Here is a 13,741-nt window from a genome sequence, read left to right on the forward strand (position 1 = left end):
GGCAATGATGAACGAAATTAACAAAAAACAAGGAAAAAAGCGAACGCTGACAAAAAAATTAAAAGCAGTGAAATAAAAAAGAAAATTGAATTTTTTTGTTTCTTTTTAACATTGCTACCAGGGGCTCAATTCTGTTTCTATGAAAATGTGAAATGAAAAATGTTATAAAGGAAATAAATGTCAAATGAAAAAAATATAAAGAAAATATTTTTCATTTCATCTATCATTTTTCCGTTCCCTTACTTTTGTGGTAAAACTGGTCATGAGAGAGCAATTCTGACAGTTTTCTCTTTTGCCACTTTTACCTTTAAAAAGTAAAAGAACAGAGAATGATATACGTATATAGGTAGCTCTCTAGATGAAAACAAATTATAGAACCATGGGTTTTCCTGAATACCTTAAATGTTAGAATTTCTAAACATAGAACCAACTAGTAGGTTTGTTTATAAACCCTTTTTTGAGCATTTCATAAAAAACCCGAAAATGATGGAAGTGTCAAGGTTTCTCCACATAATCGAGTTCTCGATATCATTAAATGTCGATTCCAATGCAAAACTGAAGAATTTCTTCCACACAAATGTTCTAAAAGCAGATCTAATAATCATTGTGTTTAGTCCGCACTATAGGGACTGGTGTTATCGAGGCTCCCCAATGGAGCCAGTACGCCCAATGCGTACGAGTGGCCGTCAATATGAAAGAAATAAAATAAAACACAATAGTTTTAGTAAATGGTTTGGCTCAATTGCCGGTGTTTATTTATGGTAAACGATATTACCTTTGCGAAATAATTACGTACAACGATATGTACAAGAGATGCTTACGATAAAGCGCGGGTGTTGCTTGCAAGTCAAGCTGTCGATCGATTCTTTTTGTTTATTATATTGTGTTTTTGTGTTGACATCTGCATAGATGCTTCAAGAGGGCGGTTGTCAAGTGAATATTCGTTGAAATCTCTCATACTATTACAGGGATGTAATAAATGGGTATGAGGAGATTTTGACGAATACACCTATGCAATTCATAGGGCCAATTTAAATAATACGATCAATTCTAACTTAAACATTTGCCGCCTCCCTTGAAACATCCCAACGTTTTAACAGATTCGATATACAAAGAATGAATAGTGCAATGGTATATTAGATGTATGTATGTAATTAAGTATTAGTACAGTGCAGGCGTGAGCATTAACCTTTTACATCTTTTCTTTCAAACATTTTTGATTTTTTTTGTTTTTTTTAGCATATCATTTTTTCAAAAACATTCTTACATGCTAAACGATGGGCCATGAGGGACCCCGGGCCATTAGGGACCCCGCGGTAAATATGGCCATTAGGGACCATGTGATAGGATTACAAACTAAACGATTGGGCTATTAGGGACCCCGCGGTAAATATGGTCATAAGGGACCATTCAAGCGACTGGGCCATTACGGACCCAGCTGTTGTGCAGATCACTATAGACCTGGCTAACGAAAGGGCCATTAGGGACCCTGAGAACGATAGTGCAACGTGAGCTAACGTTCGCCTTGTTTGGTTGGGCCGCTTTACAACGATTTTCCGTACCATTTACGAAAACGACAATTTATGTGACAGGGCCAGTAATGATCCACCCAAACGATGTATTTTGAGCGAGCAGCGAACCAGACGAAAGTCGAAGAGAATGATTTTTAATTATTTTCGGGTACAAGTCTGCTCCTATCAAAATATCTACGGGGCGCGATTCGCCGAACTGAGGATCTGCCAAGACTATATTCGACAAATCTTCCTTAAGGTCCGAAGTGACCGAAAATGTTGGAAGATTTCCTGATATGGAATCTACAACCAACGCGGAAGTTTGAAAAATAGACGACTTGTCACCACGACTACGAAGTTTCAATAAACAACATTTAGGACATGTAGCTGCGACAGTCCCATTAACTCCAGAGATGGTCGATTTAGTGGATTGAACTTGGAGTTTCTGAAGTCTTTCCGAAATTAGAGACGACTCAGAAACCGGATCGATCAGCGCCCTACCAGGAAAAGAAGCTCCCTGATGAACGATATTCACCAGCGCTGTTCCCAATAGAACTTTTCTTTCCTGCGTAACGTGGAATGTTTTCCGAACTACCGATGCCGATGGAACGCTAGATGTAGGAGAAGAATTTCTGCTACTATTTAAAGTTCCAGACCGAAAAGTGGAAGCTGAAGCAGACAACTTCGAAATTCTGGGAGTCACAATTTGGCTCGGACTGCTCACAATAGAGCGATCTCTGTGCAATAGAGTATGATGTCTCTGATTGCACTTTCGACAAGAACGACTATTACAATTTTTGACCTCGTGTCCCTTTTGAAGGCAATTCACACATAAACGATGTCTTTTGACCAATTTATATCTTTCCAACGGCGTACAATTTACGAACCGCTGGCAAACATTTAATTTGTGTTGTTGCTCTGCACAAAGAACGCAACAAGACGTAGGGGATGAACGAAGGGATGTCGAAAAGTGTTTGGGACTGGGAGAAGAGTGAGTAGAAGAAGTACAAGATTTAGGAGACACTTTACAAGTCGAATTATGAAAAGTGCCAACACTTCTTATTTCATGCAAACACAGAAGAGTTCGAATTCTCTTTGTCAAGAATGCATCTAATTCCTTCCAAGTTGAAAGACGAGGCTTATTTGTCACACTTTGCTCCCATAAAGCGTGTGTGATCTTAGGCAATTTTTGTAAACAAATGAAAACCACGATCAGATCCCAATTATCCGTAGGTATTTCATAAATTGCCATTGCCGAAAGGCAACTATTGATCCCGCGTTGAATAGAATTAAGTCCCAAACTAGTTTCCTGATCCAACGCAGGAAGCGAAAACAAAGATTTTAATTGATTGTGGACGAGCAACCGTGGATTATTATAGGTGGAATTCAATGCATTCCACGCGAAATCGAAACTCCGATGAGTCAATGGAAACTTCGAGACGATTTCTCGGGCCTCACCACAAGTTTTACTCACCAGATGACACAAACGTTCAATATCTGTCAACTGGGAGTTATTTATATAAACCGCACTGAACAAATCTCTGAAAGTGGGCCAATTTAGAATATTTCCATCGAAAACCTCAACATCCAAAGGAGGTAATGCAAGATCGTGAATGTTATCAAAATTTGTGAGATCATTAACGAAGTTTGTGCCTATTCTAGGATTCACAATACTCAATATTGAAGAGCTAGACGCCTGTGTTCCCACATCACGAGAGAGATGGGATGACAAACTCACGTTTTTAACAATCACATCACAGGACTGTTTTTCCAAAGAAATATCTCCTGGATGCTTTGTTAAAAAATCTTCCGAACTATCCAGTGAGTTCAGGGATAATTTAGAAGAACTACTAAACTTTGACAACAAACAATTTATTATTGAAGAACAACTTGTATATTTCTTATGCGACTCCTCATATATGAAATTAAGATTTTCAGGATTTTCTACTGAAGGGAGGCATTTACTAAAAGTTTCTTGAAAGTTTTTCCACAATTTCTCAATTTCCTCACAATAAACTTCGAGGCCATAAAAGTCAAGTTCGTCTTCCTTTAATGTACTGAAGTGTTCAGCGAATGTCACGATAGACTTGGAAGCACGAATTAATAAATGTGGAGGAGTGAAAACTAGGAAAAACAAACCAACAAAATGGCGAATGACACAAAAGTACAAAAAATATAAAGCCACAAAGAATAATGAAAATAAAATATATTTTTCACAAAACCAGAAATGTTCAAGCTACCTATTGTAGCGAAACTTTCAGAAAGAAAATTTAAAACTATATTTAAATCGGTAAAATGTACACTAAAATATATTATTTTCAACAAAAGGATAAATTCTCAAACTACCAATTGTAGCGTCTAGCTAAAAATTGCAATGAGAAATTTTAAAACAGTATTCAAAATTCCAAAAAGTCTCTAAATTTTGCAAACGAAAAGTAACTAAAAATAGAATTGACAACTCTAAGGGTCTAAGAACAACAAATTTGTCTAAGAATAACAATGGGCAATTTAAAATCAATAGTTAGATCCAAAAATTATGTATAATTTGTAAATTACCATTTAATTTACGAGATTATTACCAAAAACGGTAAGAGGCGATATGAATTTGCATTAAAAGCCAATAATAAATATCTGCTTTCGACCAAAATGACACGAACTAACTACCCATTGTAGTGTATTTGTGCCAAAAAATATAACTGGAAATTCGAACAATATCAGAATTCCAAAAATTTATAAAATTCGCAAAAATATGTGTAAAAAGGCCCTACACAAGAAAAAGACCAATTGTAGGGTGCATGCAATAACAAATTTATACAAATAACCACCGACTGTTGCGTGTTTGTGTCCAAAAATGCAACGAAAATTTCAAACTATATTGAAATTCTAAAATATATACCAATCGCAATAAATACTTTTAAATAACGCCCTACACAAGAAAAGGTCCAATTGACCGGATGTAGGGTGCACGCAATTCCAAAGTGTCCAAAAATGTTATTAGAATGTTCACTGACACCGATTTATTATATTTACCATAAAATATAATAATATGTGTCACAGTACTAATTTACTGACCGGGTACTGTGTAATAATACACCGGCAGGAGACTGTGCAATAAAAACGGACACGACAGAAAGAGGAATGCCCAAAAATGCAATATTTATGCGTACATGCGTGTGTGTATATATTTGCATGCAAGCCTCTTACTGACCGACTAGAAGGTACGACAGAGCGACGATGCTGTGTATGTAGCTATACTAGCGTGTGTGTATCAACGCAGAAGGGACCACGAATAGCCCGTGTAGTATGTATTTATGAAAGTATATGCGTTTTCAGACGATAGGGTTTGACTGCTCAAAAACGTGTTGTCCGTTTTGGTTATCATTCGCAAATTGTGCCAGTGTTGAAACAAAATGTGGAAGTAAGTGAACGAAAACGTACATAAAGTACTTTTTTGATAAATTCGTTCATGAAATATTATTTATTTTATATTATACAAACATTACTTCAAGAACATGTTATGATTTTTTAATTAATTTCTTTTATAGTTTTCGTAATTGAGATTATTTTAAATGTTTTGAAATAAAAAAATGTTCGAACAGAATTGTTTGTATCAGTGTTCGAAAATAAACACTATGGTATCGTACCGTACCGTTCTGTACCGTACCAAGGTGGATAGGAACGCTATGATAGTGTACCGCTCCGGAACACAAACATTAAAAAATATTTTAGTGATACTGTACCGGAACACAACGATAATCGTAGTGTACCGCATGCCGGAGCACTAAAAATCGTAGTGCTCCGACTGCGGAGGACTAAAAATCGTAGTGTTCCGACTGCGGAGCACTAAAAATCGTAGTGTTCCGACTGCCGGAGCACTAAAAATCGTAGTGCTCCGACTGCGGAGCACTAAAAATTTTAGTGTTCCGACTGGGGAGCACTAAAAATTTTAGTGTTCCGACTGCCGGATCACTACAAATCATAGTGCACCACGTGTTGGAACACTAAAAAATAATAAAGGTATTATGTTTTAAAAAAAAAAATTAATAATTTGGTTAAATTTGATCAAATAAAAATTAAGATAAACTGTTACATCCATGTTACCCCCGCCAGGGATAACAATCTTGACGCGATGCGGGGGCTTAAGGTCACAGTTTCCACACTCAACACCCTGGAAGTGTTTAGTTGGGGAACTGTGACCGACCAAAGGTTATCCAAGTAGCGGTCTCCTACTTATTAGAGACCCCCTAACGCCGGGGTGTCAGGCGAAACCGTGCCCATCGGTGTTCTAAGGTTTGCAGTTAGGGTACCAACTGTATTAGAACGGAGCCTCGTTGATACCTGGGCATCTCAACGCAGTAATGGCTTAGTTGTCATGTCCTTGCCATGGTACAGGAGGGCTATGCCTCATGCCTATGGACCTCACTTCCTCCACTAAATCTATGACGTATGGAGAGCAACAATTTAAACAAAAAAACAACCAAAACTAATCCGATTGATGACAACAATGCAATGCCTAAGGACAATTCTTCAGATTCAAAATCTAATACCAAGTCTGGGGCAACCCAGCCAACGGTTGACGGGACGGTAGTGTCGGGAGTGGACGGACCTAAGGTACCCACTCTGGGAGCTGTCACTGACAGTTTGGCTGAACAAAGCCGGAAACTCCTGGAGATACTGGAGCAGACGTTGGCCCTGCGTCTTAGTCAGAATGGCTATTCTACTGGAGCGGAGGACGGCTCATCTGATGACGAAATGAACACCACAGTCATTCCAGCGACTGTAGTCAACGATGAGTCGGCCTCAACCTCAGTGGAAGCAGCCACCTCTGGACCAACTGATGCACCAGCTATCCAACCATCGGCCGCAGCCGATGTTGCTGGCTCAAAAGGACTGGCTGCTGTTGAGGAAGGAGCTCCGACCAAAATACCGGCCGGAAAAGCTCCCACCACCTCAGATAGCTCTGCTAGTAAATGGGCCAAAAAGAGGAAGGCGTACCACAGAGCAATGCACTTCCTCAGGAAGTTCATTGACAGGGAACCCTCATCTATAACGCTGAGAGAATGCAAGCTGATCAGGATTAATCTCAAGGTAGTGAAAAAGATCGAAAGATGTCACCCTCACTTACCCAAGGGAAAACCTGATATCAGCAAGCTTTCTCTTATTACGGCAAACGAAGAGGTTAGGTCAATGCCTACATCGACTCCCACAGCCCCCAAGGGCCAAACTGGGAGCGATGTTGACATGATCCGTAAACCATCAAATGATTCGCCTCCTTCGACCTCAAAGCTCTCTTCAAAGGGATGTCCCGTCACACAGACAGGGCAAACCTCAAAGAAGAAGGCAGCCAAGCCGAAGGGGACGCATCATAAGAGTTCAAAATCTGGGAAGTCCGACCGAACACCGGTCTCCGCACCTGGGGGAGCACCTACCAAGCCCAATCCATCTCCACCAAAAATCGCGGTGAAGAGAGACAGGTCAATGGAGGAGCCACTCCCCAGTGCTAAGAGGCCCACTTCAGGACAACAACCCATTATTCATACCTCCCCAGCCGGTTGCCCTAAGACTGGGAACAGGAAAGATGCCGCAGCCAGTTCAGCCTCACAAGCTAACTTGGGCCACAAGGAATCTTCCAGTTCCCATCTCAAGACCAACAGCAGGGGAAAAAGAACAAGCAGACCGATGGTGCCGGATGAGTTGCGAGCAGCGGTCATCGATAAATCTGACCCTGATTGGATAATCAGAGAGGATCGATGGCTACTTATCGAAACTCGTCTGCGTGACATCGTGTTCGCAGGAGAAGGGGAACCTCCTAAACACACCCAATTTGGCAGTGCCGCTCCATACAGAGGCGTTAGGGTCATCTGTTGTGAAAATAGGGAATCTCTGGATTTCCTCACTTCCACGATAGAGGGTCTTGGCGAACTCTGGGAGGGATGTCAATTGGCAGTCGTTGGGGTCAACGAGGTCCCTTTCAGAAGAGAGTTGTCAGCTTGGGTGCCACCTCCACCTGTGGATCCCGCGCGCATACTGACCATACTCGGCAGACAAAACCCCAATCTCCGGACCAGCACATGGAATCTGGTCAGCCACAATCCGGAAAATGGAGGTGTTGCCATCAGGGTGTCAATAGACACTCAGGGGCAAGAGTACTTAAGGACTCGTGAGGGCAAACTACACTTTGGTCTAGGATGGGTCCGATTCCGCCTAGGACGAAAGTAGTGGAGGAACGGAGGCAGCAGCCGCTTCGCATAATGCAGATTAATCTGCATCACTGCAAAGCGGCTGCTGCTGAACTTCTTCCAGCCCTCAAGAAGTCTGAAGTTGACATCGTCTTAATCCAGGAGCCTTATTTATACAAGAATAAGGTTGCTGGGTTAAACGATAGCAACTACACCACCTTCGCCACATCCAACGGGGACAAGGTAAGAACCTGTGTAGTTGCTAAGAAGAGTCTTAAACTAATATTCCTCTCTAATTTCAGCGGAGGTGATATTACGGCTGTAAGGATGGAATGCAGCTCTCATGGAGCCACCATATTCTCGTCCATTTACATGCCATTCGAGAGCCCTGACCCACCGGGTAATGACGTGGAGAAGCTTGTCAAAGAGATGGGTAGCACTTGCCTCATCATCCTAGGATGTGATGCCAATGCTCACCATTTCCACTGGGGCAGCAGAGACACAAATGCCAGAGGTGAGTCCGTATTCGATTTTATCTTAAAATATAATCTCAGAATATGCAACAGGGGAAATGAATACACTTTTCAAAATAGAATCAGGGGGGAGGTTATAGACATAACCCTCACTAATTAAGACGAATCTATTATCAGTGACTGGAGGGTATCGGAAGAATGCTCCTTTTCGGATCATCGGAAGATATTCTTCCAAGTCTCTGTTAATGGCATTCGACAGCCACCATTTAGAAATCCACGGAAAACCGACTGAAACAAATTCAATGAACTAGTAAGCTCCAAGCTGGGAGTATCACGATACCCCCAAACAGCCACAGAGGTTAATAGTGCAGTGAATCACGTGACAGAGGTTTTGGTGGACAGCTATGAGACCGCCTGCCCACTCACTTACCCAGGCAGAAGATGTCAACCGGTCTGGTGGTCGAAAGATCTGGCTAATCTCAGGAAGATTAGCAGAAGGCTCTACAATAAAGCCAACAAAACGAAGTTGTCCACAGATTGGGAGAACTACAAGGTATCTTTCAATAAGTACAACAGCGAAATAAAGAAGGCTAAACGCAGATCTTGGGTCTGCTTTAGCGAGTCTATAGAGGGAGTAAAGGATGTAGCCAGGTTTCGTAGAGTACTGTCGAAGGACCCTAAATCCATCGGCAGTATCAAGCGGGATGATGGCACATGGACTAACTCCGGTCTAGAAACTCTGGATCTCCTGGCCAAAACCCACTTTCCCAACTGCATGGATGCACCAGATCGCTCAGCCGATCCACCAATGTGCAACCAAGCCACAGGGGAAGTGAGTGTCATCGAGGAGATCATAAGTCACACAAAGATAGCTTGGGCGATAAACACTTTTAAGCCTTTTAAATCACCTGGTCCAGATAGTATCTTCCCAGCTATGCTACAAAATGCATTGGAGGTGTTGATACCACACCTGGATCATATTTATAGGGCCTGTCTACGTCTATCGTTCACACCGGTTCTGTGGAGGGAGGTCACGGTGACATACATCCCCAAAGCGGGGAAGTCAAGTCACACGCTTCCCAAAGACTGCAGACCAATCAGCCTATCTTCCTTTCTATTGAAAACGTTAGAAAGATTGCTTGACCTAGGAATAAGGTCCAAACTTGAAAACAGTGTTATTAGTCCTGCCCAACACGCCTACATCAAAGGCAGATCGGTGGAGACTGCACTTAATGAAGTCGTTAGTTTAATCGAGAGGAATATGATGGGCTCAAACTATACGTTAGCAGCGTTTCTAGATATAGAAGGCGCCTTTAATAACGTCAAACTCGAATCCATCCACAATTCACTCTTGAACTTAGGTGTTTCCACTACACTGATCAATTGGATCGATGGAATGCTTAGCGGCAGGATAATCAATTCAAATATCGGTGAGACCTCCATTCGGAAGTCTGTCACCAGGGGCACACCACAAGGAGGCGTATTATCACCACTGCTGTGGCTCCTGGTGATTAACGAAATACTTAAGGAATTTGACCAACTACGTATAAAGACTGTAGCTTATGCTGATGACGTGGTCATAATGATCACCGGGAAGTTCCCACAAACGCTATCGGAACTCATGCAAGGAGCTCTGGACAAATTATCAAGATGGGCACACAACAATGGACTTGGGGTGAACCCATCTAAGACAGAGCTGGTTCTATTTACGAACAAGAGAAAAGTCAAACCATTCACCCTACCAACGCTGGATGGAGTGGCCCTAAAGCTCTCCCTAGAGGCCAAGTACCTTGACATTATCCTGGACCACCAACTAACGTGGAAAAGGAATGTCGAGGAACGTGCCAAGAGAGGACTTATAGCCATTTATTCTTGCAAGAACTCTATTGGTAAGAGTTGGGGTTTGAAACCACAGGTCATACACTGGATTTTTACGGCCATAGTTCGCCCCATTCTGACTTATGGTTCATTGGTATGGTGGAATGCTTTGAGTAAGACATCCCTTCTCCGTAAGATTAATGTCGTTCAAAGAGCGGCATCTCTCCTAATTACCGGTGCCATGAAAAGCACTCCACAGGCTGCTCTCAATGTATTACTGGATCTTCATCCGATGAATCTCGTGGTACAGAAGTTGGCAGCAAAGAGTGCTCTCCGACTCAAGGAGTTAAATTCATGGCGTAACTTCGACTACGGCCATGCTGCTATCTTACGACAGTCTGGACTATCGGTGGGTTTGGAGGTAATCAGTGACTATATATCACCACAATTACACTTCGACGACATTGAAGTTCGGATACCTGACAGAGAAGCCTGGACCCACAACTCCCTACCTCTACTCGGTATAGAGATTTATACCGACGGATCCAAGATGGAAATACATACTATTTAACAAATCTATGTCAACAGGACACTTCCCTCCAATGTGGAAGGAATCTTTTATTGTCCCATTATTCAAATCAGGAAATAGATCAGAAGTATCTAATTACAGAGGCATTGCCAAGTTGAATGCGATTCCAAAATTGTTTGAAAAAATAGTAACAGATTCACTATCTTTTCAGGTTTCATCTATTTTGTCAAATTATCAGCACGGTTTTCGAAAGAATCGATCCACTGTCACAAACCTTTTGGAACTTACTACCACTGTAAACGAAGCTTTCAGATGTCGCTATCAGACAGATTGCATATATACTGACTTTAGTAAGGCATTCGATAAAGTTAACCACAATTTATTACTCCAAAAGATACATCTCATGGGATTTTCCAATATGTTTGTGAAGTGGATAAAGTCTTACCTATCAGGGAGAGTTCAAATGGTTAAATTTGGAAATGCTATTTCCCACAAAATTTCTGTACAATCCGGAGTTCCGCAGGGAAGCCATCTTGGGCCTGTCTTATTCACGTTATTCATAAACGATTTACCAAGTGTTATAAATCATTCAAATATTTTAATGTATGCAGATGATGTCAAAATTTATTATTCGTTTAATAATTCTACAAACCACATTTTCCTACAATCTGACTTAAACAGATTTTATGAATGGTGTGAAACTAATTTATTAGAATTAAACTTACTGAAATGCAAACATATGTCATACTATAGGCTAAAGAAGATAAACACAACTTATTACCTACATGATCGTAAAGTTCAATACGTAGAGTCTTTTAACGATTTGGGAATACATCTAGATCACCGATTGGATTTTAGAGAGCATATCTCTTTAATTACTAACAAAGCTTATAAAACGTTGGGATTTATTAAGCGATATAGCAAGGAATTCGCCGACCCTTTAGTAACAAAGCAATTATATATATCGTTTGTACGTTGTACTTTAGAGTATGGATCGATTATATGGGACCCACCCTATACGATTCATTCAAATGCAATTGAATCAGTACAGAAACAATTCCTTCTATTTTGCCTCAAAGGTCAAGGTTGGAATCCACAATCTCTACCTTCCTACGAAGATAGACTGAGCATAATTAAATTACCTACACTAAAGAGTCGCCGTGTTATGCTGAATGTAACATTCCTTTTAAATATTCTACAAGGAAAAATAATTTCGGATTTTATCTTAAACAAAATCTTTATAAATGTCCCTTTCAGACCATCACGAAGCTACCAGCTATTGCAAATAAATTATTTTAGATCAAACTATGCAAATAATGACCCGCTACGACGAATTTTTGTTGATTTTAATAAATTATACGATCTTTTCGATATTTCAGATAATCGCAATACTGTAAAACGAAAAATTATATTACATTTAAATACCTAATGAAACATATATTTATCGTAAATATTTAGTTGTAACTTAGTCTGTAAGGATTATATAATCTATAGACTTAATAAAAAAAAAAAAAAAAAAAAAAAAAGGAACAGGAGCGGGCGTATACAGCGATACCCTCAACTTACGGATCTCGTACAAGCTAAGCAAAAATTGTAGCGTCTTCCAATCCGAAATCTTTGCGGTCACGAAAGCAGCAGAATTGATTAAAAACATGGAAGGGGATATAGCCGGACCGGTGACTATCTATGTGGATAGCCAAGCGGCCCTAAAATCACTTAGATCCCATTCAATCAAATCTGCTGCGGTCGTGCACTGCAGGAAAGCTTTGGAGGCCCTACGATCAATCGTTACCTTGTGCTGGGTCCCGGGGCATTGCGACATCGAGGGAAATGAAAAGGCGGATGAACTGGCACGTCGCGGATCTGAGTCAAACGACATCGAAATCGATAACTCAATCAGGCCACCCCTGTGTCACTTCATGCGGCTCCTAGAACAAACATACAGGGAGAAGGCTGGTCAGATCTGGAATAACGAACCTGGCTGCAAGGTATCAAAGGCAATCTGGCCCAACCTCTCCAAAAGGAAGACCACTTCCCTAACCCGATCTAAAACTAGTGATTGGAGTTATCACGGGACACTGCAGGATAAGATCAATGACCTGCAAATGGGATAGAGATGACCCCACGGACTACTGCAGATTATGCGAAGACGAAGAAGAAACAGAGACGATTGAGCACTTATTATGCCGTTGTCCAATGCTCAGGACCAGGAGAGTTCAAACAATGGGTGAACATACGTTATCATCTCTGACAACATTCTGCCAAGCCGAGCCGACAACACTGCTTCTTCTCGCCAAGGGTCTGAAGTGGCTTCAACACGAACAAACTACAGCATCTTAATACGGCAAACCTCCTTACTCGCTCTCTCTCTCTCCTTACAAATAATCTCTCAATCCGTAGCACTTACTTAATCATTCTCAACTATCCTCTAACTTACTTAATTATTCCTTTTTCCTACTTCTAAACTCGATATGCTATTATTTCTTTTCTTTTCTCCTACCCTTACTATAGGATGAACACAATGGACCATAAGGTCTCCGAGTGGAGTGGCTGTCCAACACGACAGTTGCGCGTCCTTTAACCTAACCTAACCTACATCCATGTTTGTTTAAATTAGTTAAACACATTGCGAAAATTGGTCAAAATTATGAAAAAACAATATTTAGTTTTTGTGGAATGAAGTAAAAAATTGTCGTGCCGGAGCACTAAAAATCGTTTTGTACCACATTTTGAAACTATAAGGTAATGAACCATACATGAATTTATTATGATTTCTGAGGAAATTAAATATTTTATATATATTTTTTTTTAATAAATAAAAATTAAAAGAGAATGTGAAAAGCATCTGATTTGGTTTTTGGACAATGGAGCGCTAAAAATCGTAGTGTTCGTCTGCGGAACACTAAAAATCGTAGTGTTCCGACTGTCGGAGCACTAAAAATCGTAGCGTACCATGAGCCGACACGCTAAAAATAATGTTAAGATAATCGTCTGTTTATTATGTGAGGAAAATTATATATTTTATGTTTTTAAGATAAATAAATATGTATTTATTTATTATTTAATACATTATTTATTAAATTATTATTTAATAAATAAAAATTAGATGAAAATGTGAAAAATATCTGATTTGGTTTTTGGACAATGGAGCACTAAAAATCGTAGTGTTCGTCTGCGGAACACTAAAAATCGTAGTGTTCCGACTGCCGGATCACTAAAAATCGTAGTGTT

The 13,741-nt window shown here is 40.4% G+C and overlaps 1 protein-coding gene across 1 annotated transcript; it reads left to right on the forward strand.

The window, feature by feature from the left end:
* Nucleotides 1–5,957: 5,957 nt before the first annotated feature.
* On the forward strand, nt 5,958–9,988 carry LOC141401791 (uncharacterized). The gene is made up of 2 exons (XM_073982288.1): nt 5,958–7,933; nt 7,993–9,988. Exon 1 carries the CDS (start codon nt 5,958–5,960, stop codon nt 7,728–7,730), a length of 1,773 nt encoding a protein of 590 aa, XP_073838389.1. The 3' UTR covers nt 7,731–7,933; nt 7,993–9,988.
* The last annotated feature ends 3,753 nt before the right edge of the window (nt 9,989–13,741 follow it).

The sequence above is a fragment of the Musca autumnalis genome, unplaced genomic scaffold, assembly GCF_047663935.1.
Source record: "Musca autumnalis isolate F117 unplaced genomic scaffold, ASM4766393v1 scaffold_4, whole genome shotgun sequence".
Taxonomy (NCBI): domain Eukaryota; kingdom Metazoa; phylum Arthropoda; class Insecta; order Diptera; family Muscidae; genus Musca; species Musca autumnalis.

Bases quoted from the DNA above. Each gene is read 5' to 3' on its own strand.
- LOC141401791 (XM_073982288.1), top strand. From the start codon at position 5,958: ATGGAGAGCAACAATTTAAACAAAAAAACAACCAAAACTAATCCGATT.